The 19,473-nt window shown below is 42.1% G+C and overlaps 1 protein-coding gene across 2 annotated transcripts in view; it reads left to right on the top strand.

The window, feature by feature from the left end:
• Nucleotides 1-18,939, top strand: part of TRIM36 (tripartite motif containing 36) — a 29,456-nt gene extending 10,517 nt beyond the window's left edge. The window contains exons 2-10 of one of the 2 annotated variants that reach the window (XM_026052843.1): nt 576-810; nt 8,282-8,607; nt 11,110-11,256; nt 12,296-12,391; nt 13,312-13,565; nt 14,154-14,278; nt 14,825-15,118; nt 15,415-15,712; nt 17,321-18,939. In XM_026052843.1, the coding sequence (XP_025908628.1) occupies nt 576-810; nt 8,282-8,607; nt 11,110-11,256; nt 12,296-12,391; nt 13,312-13,565; nt 14,154-14,278; nt 14,825-15,118; nt 15,415-15,712; nt 17,321-17,675 (2,130 nt within the window). In that variant the 3' untranslated portion in view covers nt 17,676-18,939. The remainder of the gene's footprint in view (nt 1-575; nt 811-8,281; nt 8,608-11,109; nt 11,257-12,295; nt 12,392-13,311; nt 13,566-14,153; nt 14,279-14,824; nt 15,119-15,414; nt 15,713-17,320) is intronic. The other variant, XM_026052845.1, reaches the window with a different exon arrangement.
• The last annotated feature ends 534 nt before the right edge of the window (nt 18,940-19,473 follow it).

The raw sequence follows: 19,473 nt of genomic DNA on the forward strand, positions 1-19,473 counted from the left end.
GGCGGCCCCGGTGCTCGGCGCGTCCCGCCGGGCTGCGCCGTGTGCGCGGGGAAACGGGAGAGGGGGAGAAGGGAGAGGGACAAGGGCTGCGGCGGCCTCGAGCGCCGCGGCAGCGCCGGTGCCCGGGCGGGCTGGCACGTCGGGGCAGAGCCGTGCGAGGCGGTGTGCGAGGCGGCTGTTGGTGCGTGCCCGTTGCGAACGCCGCGCTGAGCCTGCAGATGGCTGCTCCGCGGTAACGGTGGTGGCTGCCACCGCAGAGGGGCTTTTCCCTGAGCTGGGACTACTCCCCTGCTCGCTGCGCCCCTGCAATGCAGGCGTGACCCGGGCGTGAACTGCGTTTGGCTGGTTTCAGCGGGAAGGCGGGATGCCCAGTGCTCTCAGAAGCCGTGGCTTGGGGATGAGTGCAGTGCCGGTCAGAGCCGTGCCTCCAAAAGGCTGATTAATGCTGTGCGGAAAAATAAACGTCCTGCAGAGCTGGGCTTCAGCAGCTGGTGTGCGTGCAGGGATGCAGTAGGGCTTTATGGCTTGTAGTTTCCACGCTTACACTTGCTTTCTCTCCCCGTTCTACCATGAAGGTTACCATAAAGAATATTGAGAGAGAACTCATTTGCCCAGCATGCAAGGAGTTATTTACCCATCCGCTCATCCTTCCTTGTCAGCACAGTATTTGTCACAAATGTGTAAAAGAAATTCTCTTCACACTCGAAGACTCTTTCACTGATGCAGGCTCCGAGTCCTCTAACCAGAGCAGCCCTCGGATTCGAATGCATTCCCCAAGCATGGACAGAATCGACAGGATCAGCAGATCAGGTACATGTCAGGGATTTTCATGTCTTTCTCATTTCATCTGTGTTATGCTGATCTGAAGTGAATGGTATCTGCACTGTTAAAGTGTCCTCCTGGTACTCCTGACACCAGCAGCTAAATGGACAGTTTGGGGAATAGTGCAAGTTTTGTTTGTTCTACACTAAGAACAATGGGAATATTTTTATTGTAAGGACAATGCACTGTATTTCATGTAGAAATAAATTAGTCTTTGTAGTATCATGCAAATGTTTGTAGCCATTGTTTTCATTTATTCCTAATGTTCTATGTACTCTAAGGACCTCTGAGCAGTAAGATATAAATTTCAACAACTTTTTTATCTGTCATGTTTCTGTTAAGTTGATCTCAGATTTTTACCTGCCTGAATTCTGTAGTTATGACTTCCTCCTATTATGATCATCCTCCCTTTCCCAGTTTTCAAGTTCAAGTGTTTCTCTTTAACATCTCTTTAGTATTGATTTTTTTTTCCAATAGGATGGATAAGTAAATGTTGTCTTTGCCTTGATTTGGCTGATGGATGCTTACATGATGAGAAGGAATCCGCAGCTGAGCGGCCAGTTGTGGGATGGACAATCCCCAGTTGCTATTTATTGCTTACTTACAGTCTAAGCTAATACCAGTTTCCTGCAAACTTAAGAGTGAAGAGAGCCTCATGGTAACTGAATTCTCTGAAACAGAAGTCCATTTACCTTTTTTGTTGTTAATTCCCTAAGCATAATGTGCTTATTTTCCTTCATATGTGTTGCCTAAAGCTCTCACTGGTTTCAATTGCAGCTTTCCACGTTGTTTTTGCAAATTGGATATCAGACCTCCAGGTTGAGTGCCTGGGCAGTAATGAATACACCATGGGCAACCTCCCTGTGAGAGATGTGCCTTGTGAAATGTGGAAGTATCAGACAGGCAACGCATGGGGAGCAACCTCCCCATGCCGCATTCAGCAGCTTAAGCAAGAAGATAATCCCTTCTCTCCTGTCAAAACCTGTCTTCCTTCTAGCTCTCCACCAGCCACTGCATATACAGATCTTACACTGTGTGGTGTCTGCTCGCTGCCATGGAGCCCATGTGCTGAATGAGAAAGAAGCTTTCTTGAGAGACTGATATTTAATTACTATGAGAAACCAAACACTGATGTCTCATGTGTCAGGAGAGAGTAGCTTGGGAGCCCTGAGAATTAAGATTTGAAGAGCTTAACTTGCTGCTCCACCAGATTTATTGCGTACCTTTTTCACAAGGTTTAGTGTTACTGCTTTGTTATAGCAGTAAGGACTCCTACTTGCTGTGATTTATGCACTCAAGTTTTTGCAGGGGGGCTGTAACTTCAAAATTCTAATAGCCTTCCACCATCCCATCAAACTGGAGTAATATGTGTGCTATCTCCTCATCTGACCAAGGTAGAGGGAGATGAAGGCTTTGTTAGTGGCCCAGGTCCCTCTTTGATGGGCAGCAGCAGGATATAAAGATACGGAAGTGCTGGGCTTTCTTCCTAAGGAGCATTGAGCAGATGCACATCATAGGAAAAATTAACATGATTCAAATTCTCAAATGATTCAAATTTGAAAAATGGAAAGCATATGGAAATGGCAGCTTTAAAGAATGAAAGTTAAACGTAGAGGTTGTGCTGTCTTTGCTTGCAGTGTTAAAGACATTTGTGGGGTGGGAGATTGCTCTCAAAAATTTGATACCATCAGTATTCAACTAAATTGCAGCTGACATTTGCACATATCTTGTCTGGCATCCCAAGGAAGTGTGCTCTGCTAGTGCTTACTTCCTTATGCACACAGACTTTATTTAATTTATAAACTTATATATCCTGAGTGGGATTTGCAATAAAATAATAAAAATATCCAAAGCATCAAAAATGGTAGTTTTTGACACATTTGTATAGGGCATGCTGCTGTACGTTATTTTTATACTTGAAAATACATATGATGTCTTCCTTATTTAGTTACTTACTTTTCTTTCTTAAGGAATCCTTATGATTTTTTAAGGATACCAGCTATTTTAAATGATTCTGGTCTTTGTATTCTTAAGAAACCAAAAATGACTCATCCGTATTTTGGATTAGTGTGCACACAGCTTGCATTTTCAAGTATAGTTTATTGTAGTATAGAAAAGCTGGAATTGGTAGAACAGTTTATTTTTCAGTTGAAATTGAGTGCACGTTCTTGTTAAATTTAAGGTTTTAGTTTAAAATATGCAGTTTTTTTCTGTAAAATGATACTTTTTTATTGTGAAATCAATTTATTTTGTATATAAAATAAAGTGTATATCGTATTGCTGATTGATTTTCTGTGATGTTAGTGTATGTAGAAAAGAACATGTGATGTGGTTAAGTTGACACTTGTGCAGCATTGATGGATGAGAAATCGAGTAAGTTTGAAAAAATCATATGTATGTATTTATATATTTTTTCCATCCACCTGTCCTTTCTTCCTCCTCCTTTCTACTTTAATGCTATAGCTGTCATGTTTTAGGAAAATAATCAACCTTTCCTTTCAGCCTTACAATAGTTTAATAGTCACAGGAAAGAAAACAATTGATGGTCTTCATCTGAGCCATTGTAAACCAATGGTATATCTCATTTTTTCAATTTCTAAAAACAGCTTTCTGTTCATTGTTCGCAGCCTCACAGAGGAGGTCTTTTGGGTGGAGAGGTAGAAATGCTTCACTTCTTGTATGGCTCTAGATAGCATAGTGTTTAGATCTCAAGTTAAATATCTTTGGTTAGCATACAGTTTTCTTGTCAGTGGTCAAGTCCATCAAGTCCACAAAGTGGCTTTTGCAGCGAGTAAAGGTGCAGAGGACTTCTATTAGGCAAGCTTTTCATTCTGTTTTACAATTGACTTAAAGGTCAACTGGACTGAAATTAAGTTCAGAGTTGGATTTTTTTTTTTTTTTCGTGCGTGTGCATGGCTAAACGTACAAAAAAGGTACAAATACATCAGCTATCTTTTCCATTTTAAAGCAAAAAGAAAAGAGTTAACTGATCATTTTTCAGTAAAACTGCTTTCTTCCTAACAGTGAAATATAATTATTGTATTGATGTTTATAACACCAAGAGGTCATGGTCAATAGTATCACTTTTAAGTGGAGGGCAATATCAGGTCTTTATTGGATCAGAGCCCCTTTGCTTGTATCTGAGTAAAAAGGAAAGGACTGAAATTCAAACCTTGCTGATTGGACCAGGTAGTTCTGCACACAGTTCAGTTCACGGTTCAGAATAGCAGATACAGGTATGAGGGAAAACTAAATACAGCAATCTGTCACTTTTTCTCATACTTACCGTGCTGAATGACATGTCAAGTTGCAGGGTAGACGATGTCTCTTTGTTTTGAGTAGATGTAATTTCCTAAATTCCCAGAGCTGCGATAATACTCTGAGCATCTCTGCTCCTGTTTGGGGCTTGTTCTCAGATGTTAGCGTAAATGTTTATTTTTAGGTGTGCTGTCTTGTCAAAAAGGGGAAGAACAAATCTTCCTCTTGGCCTAATATTGGCAGACACTTGAGCAGCCTATGAAATTCTGTATCCTTCAAAAAAGGAATGAACTGAAGTAACCACAAATCTGAATTTTACATTCCACATGAAGAACAAAGCAACTGATAGGAAGTCAGATTGCCTCAGCTGCAGAAGTGTTATAAGCAAACAAAGACAGTGTAGGACACTTAAATTTTTGAAAAGCTGAATTTATCTGCTTAGGTCACAGAAAGCACCCCTGATGTGGGGAAAATTTTTAAAGTGTAGGAATATTAGTTTTAAACTATGAATTTGTCTCCATTTTTTTTTCTCTTTTCCTACCTAAAGATCTGTTTACAAACGTTGACTGAGTTTGAGGATGGCAGTATGCGTTTTTTTTTCCTTTTTTATGCATCAGAATCCAGTTGACTTTTAAAAAGCATTTTTTTGTTGTTTAAACTCTCACAGAATTAACATTCATGTCTTCCATAACCACAGAATGCTGGTGATGCTGTACTTGGAAAACACGGTTTTATCTTTAAGATGTCTTATCCCTTTACAAACTCACAGCTCTAGGTTGGGTGACTTTTCTACAATTGGAAGTGTTAGTATTTCCATGTGGGAAGAGGATACTTAAATGGTGTATTTTTAAGATGTGCCTGACTTAAAGGTGCTCCTGGGCAGCTTTACATATTCTAATATTTGTGAATTTGGAGTCTGAGTAGGAAAACATTTTGTGATATATTTCATTTTTTCTACAAAAGTAGAAACCTCATTTTTTTACTGGATCAATAATAATCAGTAGTGTGTTCTCCAGCTGCCAGTCAAGGTATTCACTGCCTGTGATCCACAATGGAAGCTTCTTTGTGTTAACTCCTAGTGTTCGACAAAATAAATACTTGGAAACTGGATTGGCAAAGTATAAAAGAGATTCTGGGGAGGATCAAAGTTTCTCTGAACTGCAAATCTAATATGTCTGTAGAATCCCTTTTGTTTTTGCTACTTGAAAAGTCTTTTTTTGTGAATTCAATTCACAGAATTCACAGAATTGAATTCACAGTCTTTTTGTGTGAATTCGATTTTAGCAAAGTGAAAGTTAGACAAGGATAGAAAAGACAGTGCTCAAAGTAACATATTTCAAGAGACAGTGTTTGCATTTCAAAATATGAGTTTATAAATCCCATAAGCAATATGCAGACTAATTCTTACTACATGGTAATATTTTAACTTTCTCACTAGGCAAAAAGGGAATGCTTTAAGTATTGGATGAGCTTAGGAAGTATATTTACAGGCTTACAGGTTTTGAAACAGAAAAGCAAAACAAATTAAAAGAAGGCCTAAGCTCTTGAGCACTATTTAGTGGAAAGGGATGAGACATCTTAAGATACTCAGGACTTACTTTCTGTGTGTTGAATTGCATTCTGTAAGTACTGTGTCACCAGTATGTAGAGCATGGCACATCACTGCAGTCTTCTTTTGTTCCATGACTGGCAGAATGAAAGGCCTCAATTGGATTGCAGCTAAACTCGTCTTCGAGTTAAACAGACACCAATTCCACATTGGAGCCGCTTGGGCCAGGCTTCAAAAGCATGCTACCGGATAAGAATTTCAGACTGTATTTTTAAACTTGACCACTGCACCATATTTTTCCGTGTTACCTTGCTTTGTCATTGCTTGCTTTCTGCTGTAGTGAACTGCTTGTAGGCAGTCTTGTACAAACGACACTGTATCGTTATTCTTTCAGTTTTAGAAAATATAAGTATTCCTTGTCCCGTTCTTATAGCTGTTGACTGCATGATACTGCATGCAAAATCATCCTTCTGCTCGGGCCATTGTAGAAGCCTTTGCAGAAGGTCTCTTTCCATTCTATGCAGACTGCTGGCTTGGAGCATACATTTTAAGTTATATATATATATATAATGTGTTTTACTGCTGTTTCTGTGCATTGCATGTATGTGTTGCTGTATATGCCAAGTTACAGGTATTACAGGATGTATGGTTTGGGTTATTAATTGACTTCAAGTAAGTACTAAAAAAATATAAAAAATCTCTGCTTCCATTCACCAGAGCATTGCATACATACGGTTGGTTTGGGCTATTAGCACTGTGCTCTGGAAATGTGACCTCGTTGTGCTGCTCAGAACCTGCAGAAAGGTGTAAGACCAGCTGGCTTTGAGACCGTCAACTTGTGCACGCTTGTTCCCACTCTGGTTCTGGCTTGTTACCTGGCCCTTGTGCACAACTATTGCGGGGCACATTTCACTAATTTGTGAAGGAATCAGCTCCTTACGGGAGTGTTTTGAAAGAGCTTGAGAAGTGAATGATAGGAAGGGAGGCGTGAAACTGCTGTTTGTAGCAATCATAGAAGAACAACATAAAACAAGTGTCTTTTTGGCTAGCGTTTAAAGGACACTTGAGATATGTTAATGTTTCATTTCATTTTGGAGGGGAGCTGCCTGAATACAGATGAACCAGTTTCCCCTGCTCATAAAGAACTGATTTCAGCCATGTAAGCCCTTGGCTGCACACACGCTGATCACACCTCCATTTACAGACTGCTTTGCAGAGGCAGTGCGCGTTCTCCTCCAAGGGATGTTAAAACAGTGTTCCAGTTGGAGAGTGGTTTTTAGTTTCTCTGTATGCGGAACTGAGAGGATACGTGTCAGGTGTAAGTGCTGTCTTAGCCCTCTTCAGATTGCTCCTCTTCCTTGTTCCTCTTGCTGAGCTCATGAGTGGGGCAGGGTGCGCTCCCTGCTCCGCAGTTTTGAGGGTGCTCAGCTGGGAAGAGCCTTTGGCTCTGCAGGAGCCATTTCAGAACACGCTCCAAGGGCTTTTTAAGTCTGCAGCTTTGCTTGAGCCTTGGATGACTTTATTCTGGCAAGGAGGAGAAAATTTCATGTAGCTCTTTGGTGGGAATGTAACCTCTCTGCAATCCTCCTCTAAAACAAAATGTGATAGGCTTAACCCTGTTTAATCATGTGGATCTGCAGTTCCCTATCCCAGAGTAAAGGAATCTCTCAAATTGACTTATCTCAGTGTTCAGTTCCGCTTTGATCTCTGTGCTAGTATAGTTAGCAGTCCTTTTCTAGCAAGGCTGTTCAGCTGGGGAAAGACTGAGTCAGCTGCGACCTGCTTTGTCTAACTGATTTAGCTTGGTTTGGTTGTTTTACTGCCTGTTTTTATGTCTGCTCTTGGGAAAACATGTTCACCTCAGCCAAGGCAAACTTCTAGAAGCTCAAAACTGGCTGTTTCCATGTGGGAATAACTATTTTTTCTCACTCTGAGAATAGTCATCCTTCCCTTGAACATGTTACAAAGCTGTGAGTATATCTGGGCAGCCTAATGCTAAATGGTTTCCGGAAAATAGATGGTTAGTGTTTAAAAATGGCTGCAACGTGAATGCATCCAAAACTAGATCAGGATCTCCAGGGCGTTTTCCTGAGGGAATGGCTTCTGAAGCTTTACATGTTATATAATTGCTGGAGAGTGTTTTAGGCCTATGAAAGAAAACATTTTTTTCCTGTGTAAGCACGCAGAGTAGTTAAAGTAGCCTGTGTCTAGTGACTTGCCATGAGTTTAGGCAGCTGTTTTCCACAGTTGTGCAAAGATGGTGGGACATTCTGAAGAGAAAAGGGCTTGTATTGACAAGCGTCTGGCAGTGCATGGCCTGATTTTAAGAAGAAAAGGGTAGTGATGTTGACATAGTGGTGTTGCAAAAAACAAAATTACAGGAAGCAGATGATAGTATGGGAACAGTTAAATTCGTCTTAACACTGAATTAAGCTTTAGAGGAGTTTATTATGTGTCTGTACTGAGACATTACAGTGCCTTGAAATGGCAAATCTGTTCTCTTTGGCTTGGCAGAATGCATATGTATTAGTATTGTATTGGTTTGGATGATCTGCTAAAAAAATTGGGATTGGTTCATAAAGTGTTGTGTTCCTAAAACACCTAAAACTCTAGTTTTTGCTCCTACTGAACTTGGATTTGCTGTCCATGCAGGCAGAAAACGCAATTCCCTGACTTCTAGAACAACTATGTTTCCTTGTCCTGGCTGTCAACATGATATTGATCTGGGAGAACGTGGCATCAGTGGCTTGTTTCGAAACCTTACTTTGGAAACCATTGTGGAAAGATACAGGCAGGCAGCCAGGGCAGCCACAGCCATTATGTGTGATTTCTGCAAGCCTCCAGCCCAAGAGTCCACCAAGAGCTGCATGGACTGCAGCGCAAGCTATTGTAATGAGTGTTTCAAGGTGTATCATCCCTGGGGGACTGTAAAAGCCCAGCACGAATATGTAGGACCAACCACCAACTTCAGACCCAAGGTAAGTGTGTATCTTAATGTATTTAGTGTGGGTGTAGATGGAGCTTGCAGACACATCTGTGCAGCAGCGGTAGCTTTTTAGGATCATTGTTGCTTTAGTGACCTCTGCTCTTTGAGTGAATCATGAGGTTTTGTTCTTGTTGATGATCAGGTAGTTGTTACTGGAAGGTACATAGAAACTGCATTTGAAAGGGACCCTAGAATGAAGGCTTTTTTTTTCTTTGAGGAATGGACTGTGTTATTTGTGATTTGTTCTCCTTTTGTAAGACCTGAAGATCTTGAACCAGCAGAATTGCAGTCATTTCCTCCAAGGATCAGGTCAAGCAGGACATATCTGCACGTGGTAAATCTTCAAACAAACAAACAGAAAAAAACACCCCACCAACAGCTGTTCTGTTCTCAGCTTTACAGGTTCCCTTTGGATTTTTTTTTTCCTGAACTCAATCTAAAATAGAGTTGTTTATATGTTTGTTTTCCTCTCCGCTCTTTCTTCTCTCCATGCATTCGACTATAGCAGGACATAGAGTTCAGTCTCCACTGTCACTATACTCCTTTATTTCTTAGCTAGGAAATAATGAGGGAGAAGATGAAAATACAATGGCTAGTTTTCTACTTTTCATACTTCTGCTGTATTCAGGCAAAACAGAGTGGTTGCAGAACTTTGCTTCTGCTGCTAAGCAGAATGCAGAACGTGGTTGTGCCCTGTTGAGTTGAAGGGACGGTGGTCACAGTTCCATCTCTAATGAAAGATTGTTCTGATGTGCCTGCATTTGCAGCCTGCTTGTGGCCTGTGATGGGGAGGGAGCCTCGGGCTGATTTTTGTGACCTCGTTAGGGACAGCAAGACCTGGGATTGGCGCTTGGGCACAGGCAGCTGGTGGTTTTGGAGCAGGAGGACACAGCAAGCTCCATTAAAAGTACCTCCAGCAGTGAAGCTTCTTCTAGCACACTGCTTAGATCTGTTGTGTAGAAGGGAGATAGTGTGAGGGGTCTAGCATTGGTGTTCGGGGAGTTTTGATCATCCCAACCTTCATATCCCAAGCATTAATGGAAACTCTGGCTTTCTGAAATTATATGTGAAGGCAGAGGTGTTGTTTAAAGAACAACAGTGATAAAGCCATCATATACATGGATTAGCTATAAATATATGGCTTCTTATAAAAGCTTCACAACAGTGCACTTCACCACTTTGATGTTATAGACATCTTTTTGAGGAGTGTTTTAGTTTAACCCAGGGGAGAAGAAATGCGTATTCGGTTACGGTGCCCTGGTAAGACCTGAACTGAATGCTTAGAGTATTTGTGAATCTCCTTTACAATGTTCCCAGTCACGACTTTAATTAATTTAAAACCAGGCTGGAGAGCACTTTGTAACTTGTGTGTTGTGGATGGGAGAGGCGCGCACGGGATGGGTTGTCCCTGCCCTGATCTGTATCCTGCAGATAATCTGCTGACTTCTTCTAGCCCTTAGTAATGCCCCTAGCCCTTGGTAAAGCCCCTTTCCATGAAGGTAAACAAAAATAGATGGTTTCTCCTAGCGTGGCTAGACAGTGCTGTGGAAAGACTACTTCATTGGGATAACAGCATGACTGTGGATTTTCATAGACGCCAGTTTGCACGGCTGTCTTTCAGGAAAGCTTCCTTTCCATAATCCAGTAGGCAATGACAGCATAGTATCTTATCACCTTCTGCCTAATGACAGCCACGTGTACCAAGGTGCTGTGAGACTGATCCCTTTGCTCTGCTTATCAAAACCTGAGGGAACATTTGGGGGCTGGGAGCTGTTTTCAGGGAAGACCTGCACTTTAGCTTTGTGTTCCAGTATTTATGCTGCTGGCAATTTTTCTGTTTTGTCCTCTTCTCCTTCCTTATTTTTTTTTTTTAAATGACTTGACTCTTTTGACCTGGGTTCTTCACGGAACTGCATGTTTTTCACTTTGGCCTGCAGCTGAGAACCTTTTCTTCTGTGATAGTGCAGAATAGATGGACCCAAATGCTGCCTTTCTGGCAGCTTTTCCAGGATTGTGGAATGGGGCAGTGGATTCCACTCCTTCCCCTTTAGATGTGTTTATCTGTTTTCTGAACTTAGAGTCAAACTGCATTTTACCTCTTAAGAAATTGTTCTAGTTTATTCAATTTTGCAAGGTGATTTTTAGTATAGAGCGGAATTTTTTTTTTTGAAAAAAAAAAAACATTTAATCTGATACTGTAAAGACACTCACAGTGAACAACTTGTAGTTGTGGAGTCAGGCAAAATAAACTAACAATTAGTAACTGGCATTAGAGGCAGCATTTCATCTGTTACTCCAAGAGCGATGGGCTGAGTAGCTGCTTTGAGTCTAGACTGGGTCGTTACTGGGTTATGCCAGCTCTGAAGTTAGGAAATGGTTCATATACTGCTGGATGGATGCTGGTGGATGCTGCTGTGGGGTTGCTTGATTTAATGGCTTGTTGAGCACTTCAGGATTTGGAAACACACTTATGTTCTCTCTGTTGTCTTTTCAGATTTTGATGTGCCCGGAACATGAAATGGAGAGAGTAAACATGTACTGTGAAATCTGCAGAAGGCCCGTTTGTCATCTTTGTAAACTGGGTGGATCTCATGCAAACCACAGAGTAACAACTATGAGCACTGCCTACAAAACTCTTAAGGTAAAAGTAAAGTATTATTTGACCTGGCCTTAAGAAGGGGAAGTGTACTGAACTGCTGCTGAAAGGGCAAACTGTCTCTGGCAGAAGGCCAGAGGACACTAATCTAGTCTTGAGGTGTGCTATTGTGCAACACCTGTTAATGTGTGTACTGATGTGGCTTAGGGTATGTTTGAGAAACCAGACGCTTTATACTGTCAATTTTGAACCACATGTTTGAACCGTAACACCCTGAGAGTGCATCCACTTCATTTTAGACAGCTGTGCTGCAGCCAGCTGTATTGACCAAAGCAAAAGGTCTAAGTAGTTAGTACTTTGCAGCCTAGTTTTTACCACTGGAGGTACAGACAAGTGTCTTTGTGACTTGGATGAACTGTCACATTAAGAACACTCCAGTTAAATTTGGATCTGAAATAATATGGGAAACCTTGCATGTTATGTATCTGTTAATTCCCTAAGCATAGTATAATAGGGAAGACTTGCAAACATTATTAGAGAATGATTGCTGCCACTTCCTCATTTCCCTACCAGCACCCCCCCAAAAAAAAAAAAGCTTGCCTTGTGCTCCTTGGCCTTCTGACTTGTGTTTGCAAAGCCACTGTACAGTTGCTGACCCTTTTGCAAATAGGAAAGTGCAGAGGTTCTCAGAAAGTTGCCAGTCCAAAGCACACATTTTTCTACAAAATCTTCTTGCAAAGGAGTTACAGGTAACTGAGGAGGCATTTTACTAAGTTACAGAAATGCCTGCAAGCCTCATTTTGTTTGTTCTAAGAGCGAATGGCTCCTGTGGTTGGGGAGGGGTGGCCCAGCTTGGGCTATGTTGGTGTCAGAAGCCTCTGCTGCTGCTGTGCCCGGCCAAAGCGCTGACCCGTTGCTGGGAGCACTCGTCATCCATCCCTCCAGTCCAGGTCTCCTCAGTGCTGGTTTCATAACCAGAGTTGGTTTTCAGCCCTGTAGCCAGGCAAGCTGAGCACTAGCCAGCTGCTCCACCAGTTGGAGGGGAATAGCCGTGTTCTGACAACTTGCTGATGTATTTTAACAGGAGAAGCTTTCAAAAGATATAGAATACCTCATCAGTAAGGAGAGCCAGGTGAAAAGTCAAATCTCACAGCTGGGTCTCCTGGTTAAGGAAACAGAGGTAAGAAGCATGACTCACTAATTGCTTGGGGATGGTCATTGAAGGCACAAAACAAAGCCCTTGGATTTTTTTTTTTCTTTTTCACTTCGCCAATTTCTGTAATTTGTGTTAGCATTGGATCACACTTGCCTACTGTAAGGCATTATAATCCTGATGGTGAGGGAAATTTGATAAACACTGCAAGCAGTGTCTCCAAAAAGGCAGTTTTGGATGCTGCTGCAAATGTGGTAGACTGGCTATCAGATAAGCTTTATTTCAAAGAGAAACTGATTAGATTTAAGGCTCTGGGCTTAATGGCACTGTGCAATTCACACCCTCTGTTTTGTTTGAGATGCTGTGGCAATAAAGTTGGAGCTAAGCACAGAAGCTCCCCATGGAACGCCTAGAGCGGGGGCGTGTGCCCGCATGCAAGCTAAAAGACTCCCTATAGAAATGGCAGGAGCTCCTAGCCCTGTCCATATCTCGATGCAGACCAAACCTGTGCTTTGTAGTTCCTTATCCAGAATAGTCAGAGATGATCCTGCTGTTTCAAGCGTGTTTGGGAGAAGATGGATTTGACTCCTGATGAAGATGAGTAAGGAAGCTGGAAGAGCATCTGGCTCTTGTGCATGAAGACTTCAGAGGCTGACTTGCTATAATAATGCTTTTACATGAGCTGCTTAGACAAATGCCTGAATATTTCAAGAAGTAATCAAAAAAATCTGAATTTTCTTCATTTGCTGTGTTGAAATAATAAGTACTTTCTAGCTTGGGTGCGGTGTTGCTTAAGGTTTGCTGGCTGTTAAATACCAAAAATATTGGTCCTGTCTGCCGGACAGGTGACCAGAGCACTATGATGTTTTGCAAAACCTTAAATAAGTTGCCCTACTCGAGCCATGGTGTTGTAGAATCTCTCTCAAATGTATTTTGTTCCCTTCTAGTGCAATGGTGAGAGAGCTAAAGAGGAAGCATCTCAAAATTTTGACAAACTGTTTGAGGTTCTGCAAGAGAAGAGATCAGTAGCTCTCAGGGCAATTGAAGCATCTAAGAATTTAAGGCTGGAGAAACTACAAACCCAAATAGAGGAGTATCAAGGTCTCCTAGAAAATAATGGCCTTGTAGGATACGCTCAAGAAGTGCTCAAAGAAACCGACCAGTCTTGTTTTGTCCAAACAGCAAGACAACTCCATGTCAGGTATTTTAAATATTTTCCAGTTTAGGTACAGTATATCTGCTGAAGCCTGTTCTTCTGGTATCTGACAGCAAAATTCTCAATGCAGTATCTGAAATTTTCAGAGATTGGTAGGTGGTCCAGGTGGGGTTTGGTAGAAATTGCTGTTTTCCAGAGCATACTAAGAAAAGGCATGCTCTCCCACAACATCTATCCTTGTTTAGCAGAACTGCAGTATAAGGGTAGTCTATTCAGCTTCCTGATGCATGTCTTTGCTCAGAGATTGTATCAGGAATTTGTAAACTAGTTTAACATTTCTGTTCTGGCTTTGAACTCTTTGATCTTAATAGTTGTTCTCCATTAGCACTTCATGTCTGTTTTGTTCTTTGAACATAATGCCCAAATAGTTCAGATGTTCTGCCATCTAAACTGTTATCTATTCATTATCTTTACATTGATGTACAGAAGGCATTCAACAATGCCAGACATAATCCTGGGAGACTTCAGTAATTGTATGAAAATAAGACTTCTTTTAAAATAGAAACTTAATATTTTTCTTTTAAGAAATGGATACATATGAATCCCCCTCTTCTCTCAACCTCATGATTCCAGGATCCAAAAAGCTACTGAATCTCTGAGAAGCTTCAGGCCAGCCGCTGAAACTTCTTTTCAAGACTTTGTGATGGACATAGCAAGGCAAGAAGAGATCCTTGGTGACTTGTCATTCTATTCCAATGGTGAGATGCAGGAACAGCAAAACTGCCTTGACACATCGTCTTTTGTCTGTCTATGGAGAGCCTTAGATTTACACAGTGTTGCAGTTAGGTAGCTGTCATGCAGCTTCTGACTTGAACAGAATAGTTGCTCTCTATTTCTCCATGATACAAAAGGCATTAATTATCAGCAGAGCAAGCTTCAGCTTTTATAAACTGCCATTATCTTCAGTACCACTTTATGTTGCCTTCCAAAATACTATAGTTAAGTAAGACCTAACTCATCTTGCCAGGGCTTCTCATTGCATGATTGGGTTTTGTATGGTTTTTGGCTTGCCAGCAAAAATAATATTGACAACTGTCAAAGTAAGTGCAGAAAATAAGGGGTGTACATGTGTATGTGAAGAGAACCATCCTCACCCACACTCTTTCAGTCTGTGAGTCAGATTTTTTTCTTCTTCACTGCACTATAACCTATAAGACCTGTACAAAGGTCTTTTGTGGCTAATTCTAACATAACGTAAACCTAAACTTTAGAGCTTTTTTACTGCTTAATCTCTGTCATTCCAGGTCTAGATGTGCCAGAAATCAATGAAGAAAAGAGCAAAATATACAACAGGGCTGTCATCAGTTGGGAAAATCCAGGAAAAGCAGATTCAGCTGATATCTATGTCCTTGAGTATCGGAAGCTGAATAAAGATGAGGAGAGTGCGACGTGGCAAGAGGTTGAAGTTTGCAGGAAGAGCAAAGTAATATCTGATTTAGATACCAACAGTAGCTATATCTTTAGAGTCCGAGGATACAAAGGGTCCATCTGCAGTGCTTGGAGCAAAGAAGTTATCTTTCATACACCTCCAGCTCCAGGTACTATTTTATTTTTGTCCAGAAAGTGCAGAATTTGTATCTGTAAATGTTATGAGAAGCTGTAGGCAATTTTTAGAAGCTTTCAGACTTCTGCAATTATCCAGTCACATACATTTATGGAAGCATTATTAACAAATGCATTAATTAGCATATTAAGACTGTTTTAGCTTGTATGAAATTCCTGATAGCTTTTAAAAATGAGAATTTCAAGTGTCAGTGTGTTTTAAAATGTGTTTTATAAGCACAGAAAGCCAGGTGGTTAACTAATGTTTAATTTTGGGCATACTGTTTTTCAGTTTTTAGTTTTCTTTTTGATAACAAATGTGGGTACAACAACGAACATCTCTTCCTGAATCCAAGAAGAAGTTCTGTGGAAAGCAGGGCTGGATTTCCCCTTCTGCTAGGAGCTGAACGTATACAGGTTGGATGTTACACAACCTTGGATTACATCATTGGTGACACCGGGATTGCCAAAGGGAAGCATTTCTGGGCTTTTCGTGTGGAAGCCCACTCATACCTGGTCAAAGTGGGAGTTGCTTCTAGCACCAAGATACAGGAATGGCTTCATAGTCCCCGTGATGTGACCAGTCCGAGGTAAATTGTGCATTCTTGCATGATATATGTTCTACATAAGTAGGTGGCCTTTTAAAAGACAAGAGGAAGTCTGCTCTAAGTAAACAACATGAACATTGATCGGTGGAAAGTAGTTCAAAGGACATAGTGTATGCCGGCTTAGTTTTAGTTTCAGATTGGGGCTGAGCGGAGTGTTTTTCTTTCCCCAATATTATTAGAAAAGTGCTTATTCAATCATGCAGAATCTTACTTTATTTCTTTGGGGAAAAAGAAGTCATGTTTCTATGTATGTCAAGATGGTTAGATGAAAGCAAGAAGGAAAAAAGTGACAGTTGCAAGACTGAAGCAGTGTTTAATCATCACTAGGTAGACTCTGCCTTAAATGCATGAGCATGCTAAAGTTTCCCTGCCATTCAGAGGTTCGGCCCTTGCTGTGGATCTTTCTTTGCGGAGGGCTCTAAGTCATTGGCTTATCCCAGACCATCCTCCTGCATGCTGTACTGGGGCAACACTGGGTACAACCCAAGGCACAGTGGGCAAACCAGCAAAAAGATCTGCAGTTCTCAATGACAATCATAATAATCTTGCATGTGACTAGGAACTGCAGGCTGAGGGGGTATTCTTTGCAGACTTGCAACTCTTGTCGGGGAGAATCAAAAGAATGTATTGGCTTCTTCCTATATAGCATACTAAAACTGTAAAACGGGGCTAAGGATTACTTAGGCAAACTGGACACCCATGAATTTATGAGTCCAGATGGGCTGCAGCCAAGAGTGCTGAGGGAACTGGCAGCGGTTCTTGCTCAGCTGCTCTGCATCATCTTCGAGAGGTCCTGGAGAGCAGGGCAGGTGCCGGAGGACTGGAAGAGACCAACATCACTGCAGTCTTCAAAAAGGTCGAGAGGGAGGAGCCAGGAAATTAGAGGCACCAGGACAGATTAGGGGTTGACCTGCTGGAGAGCAGCTCCGCAAAGAGGGACCTGGGAGTCCTGGTTGACTCCCCATGGGGCAGCAGTGCCCTCGTGGCCAAGAAGGCCCATGGGCTCCTGGCTGCATCAGGAGGATGTTGGCAGCAGGTGGAGGGAGGGGATCCTGCCCCTCTGCTCAGCTCTGGGGAGGCCGCACCTGGAGTATTGGGGGCAGTTCTGGGCTCCCCAGTATAGGAGGGACGTGGAGCTTCCAGAGAGGGTCCAGAGAAGAGCAACAAAGATGATTAAGGGACTGGAGCATCTGTTGTACGAGGAAAGGTTAAGTGAGCTGGGCCTGTTTAGCCTGGAGAAGAGAAGATTGACAGGAGATCTGATCAATATGCACAAATACCTGAGAAGAGAATGTAAAGAGGCCACTCTTCTCGGTGGCCAGTTGTAGGGCAAGGGGTAGTGGGTACAAGTTTAAACACAGGCATTTCCATCTCCACATGAGGAAGAACAACTTTCCTGTGAGGGTGACAGGGCTCTGGAACAGGCTATCCAGGGAGGTCTTTCCTCCACACGTAGGAGTATCCTTACTGCACAAGCTTTTGTGAGTGCTTGTGTAGTGTTACTAGTCTTACAAAATTATTTTCTCATGCTTAAGTTGCTGACCACACTTCACAGTTTGACAAAAGCTAATGGTTGTTTTTCTGTTCTAGATATGAACAAGACAGTGGTCATGACAGTGGGAGTGAAGATACCTGTTTCGAATCATCACAGCCTTTTACAATGGTCACTTTAGGCATGAGAAGCTTCTTTATCCCGAAGGCGCCTGCTGCCCCCAAAGATTCAGCAAGCAGAATTCTTCCCATGCCATCGTGTATAGGGGTCTGCCTTGACTATGAGAAAGGCAAGGTTGGATTCTATGATGCAGATCATATGAAATGCCTTTATGAGCGCCAGGTGGACTGCTCTGGAGTAATGTATCCGGCTTTTGCTTTAATGGGTGGCTCAGGAATTCATCTGGAGGAACCCATCGTAGCAAACTGCTTGGAGTACCAAGATGACATATAATACAGTGATCTCTTCCCACAGGTGTTCTGAGATGGAAAATGAGAGCAGAGGCGTACTGCCTTGGCATTCAATTACATCATTATTAATTAATTACATCATATTTAAGTGCTGCACACGAGCCTTTGGGTCATGATTTTTAAAGCGAACGGCCCAGCTGCTTCTACAAGTGGGGAATGTTCTTCCTTCTGGTAACTCTCTTGCCTTTCTTGTGATCTGTGCGATGCTCTTCTCCACAGACTGTCCTTCAAGGGGGAGGGAAGAAATTTGCCTAGCAACCAAAATTGTTCCTCGGGGTAGAAATCTGCCTTTTAAGTAATTCAAATCCTTACACAGTTGGTCTTGCATTAACAGAGTTGAGCCTGTTGGTGTGTGATTGCCATTATCCTTTAAGAAATCTGTCTGAATGCATTTGAGTGGTCAGATGCTTTCTGACTAACCTGTTAGCTGGGCATTTCAGTGCTAAATAACACTTGGACAAATACAGTGAGAAATCAAAACTGCAGCTGAACCTTTAGGTTGTATTTGGAAGGAGAACGGCAAACGAAAAACTGATCCTATTTCATGTATCTTTAATGTGGCTATAATATAAAACTCCAACGTGTGGTGTATAGTTGGTGGCTTATAATGATAAGTTTCTTTGCTCTTCAGGTTTTTAGTATAGGCTGCATAATATAAAGAAAGTGCAATTTGACCTTAAACATCAGACTTCTATGTGGGAAGTCTGAATTATTTGCATGTATGAGTAACAGTACCTAGTATGTGGGCAAAAGCAAACAAGTTATTGACACAAGTAATGAAATGCGAACTTTTAAATTCAGGTATTTCTGTTAAAACATGTTTTATAAGTTAACTTTGTATTCAGTGAAGGCTTGTTTTTAGTAAGGATGTTAAAAAAGAAAAAAAAAAAGCACTGATTAAGTTTTGAGACCCAAATTTTGCCTTAAAGGTTGTCTCTGTGCAAATTTCTGTTCCTCTCATGTTAATAGCTGTACTGGGTAGTAGTGTTTGCATCTGTCTGAAATCTGTGTAAAAATCCATTCAAGTACTTGCATTGTGAAAAAAAAAAGGGGATCTAAAGTGAAGGATGTTTCTAATATATCTTGGTGCTTTCTGATTTTGGGGCATAGTCGCCCATCTTGATGAATGTGTGTGGAGTATGCTTATTAAGTTGCTAATGAAGTACATGTGATAGAGTTGTAGAACTGGGAGCTGGGCATCAGAGCGCACTTGAACGAATGTCGGTGGCGGTGCAAGAGCTTCGCTGCGCGGCCGCCCGCGTCGCGCGGCTCTGGATGCAGCCGCCCGCGTCCTCTCCCGGGGGCTCCGTGGGGCGGCCGAGGAGACGGGTCAGTGCGGAGGGGCCGCTGGCTCCGCCGCCACGCGCTGCCCGCCGGCACCTCCCAGCGATAGAGACCCGCTGCACAGAGAGGTAGCCCAAAGGATTCCCCGTGGTCCACCCTCGCCGTCCTTCTTTCCTTCATACCCGTGTTTCCTGCCTGCCCAGCTGCCCATGGCGTGGAAGCCTTTCCATGCCCGTTACGGATTTTGCTTTTTACTGTGGTTTTACAATGTTCTGCATGATCCCAGTGATGAGTTCTGAACATGCCGTGCACCTGTAGGATTCCTCACTCTCTGTGTTATTTTGTATTTATTAATGTTGAATTTTATCTGTCAGTTTGACTAGTGACTTAGTCCTCGGGGCCTCCTGCAGCTCTTCACAATTGTTTCTAGACTGGATTGTTCCTGATTAATTTTGTAGAGGACACAAATGTCCTTCCTGGATTAATTCCTTTCCTAG

Source organism: Nothoprocta perdicaria, unplaced genomic scaffold (assembly GCF_003342845.1).
Source record: "Nothoprocta perdicaria isolate Ctin4 unplaced genomic scaffold, notPer1 scaffold_92, whole genome shotgun sequence".
Taxonomy (NCBI): Eukaryota; Metazoa; Chordata; class Aves; order Tinamiformes; family Tinamidae; genus Nothoprocta; species Nothoprocta perdicaria.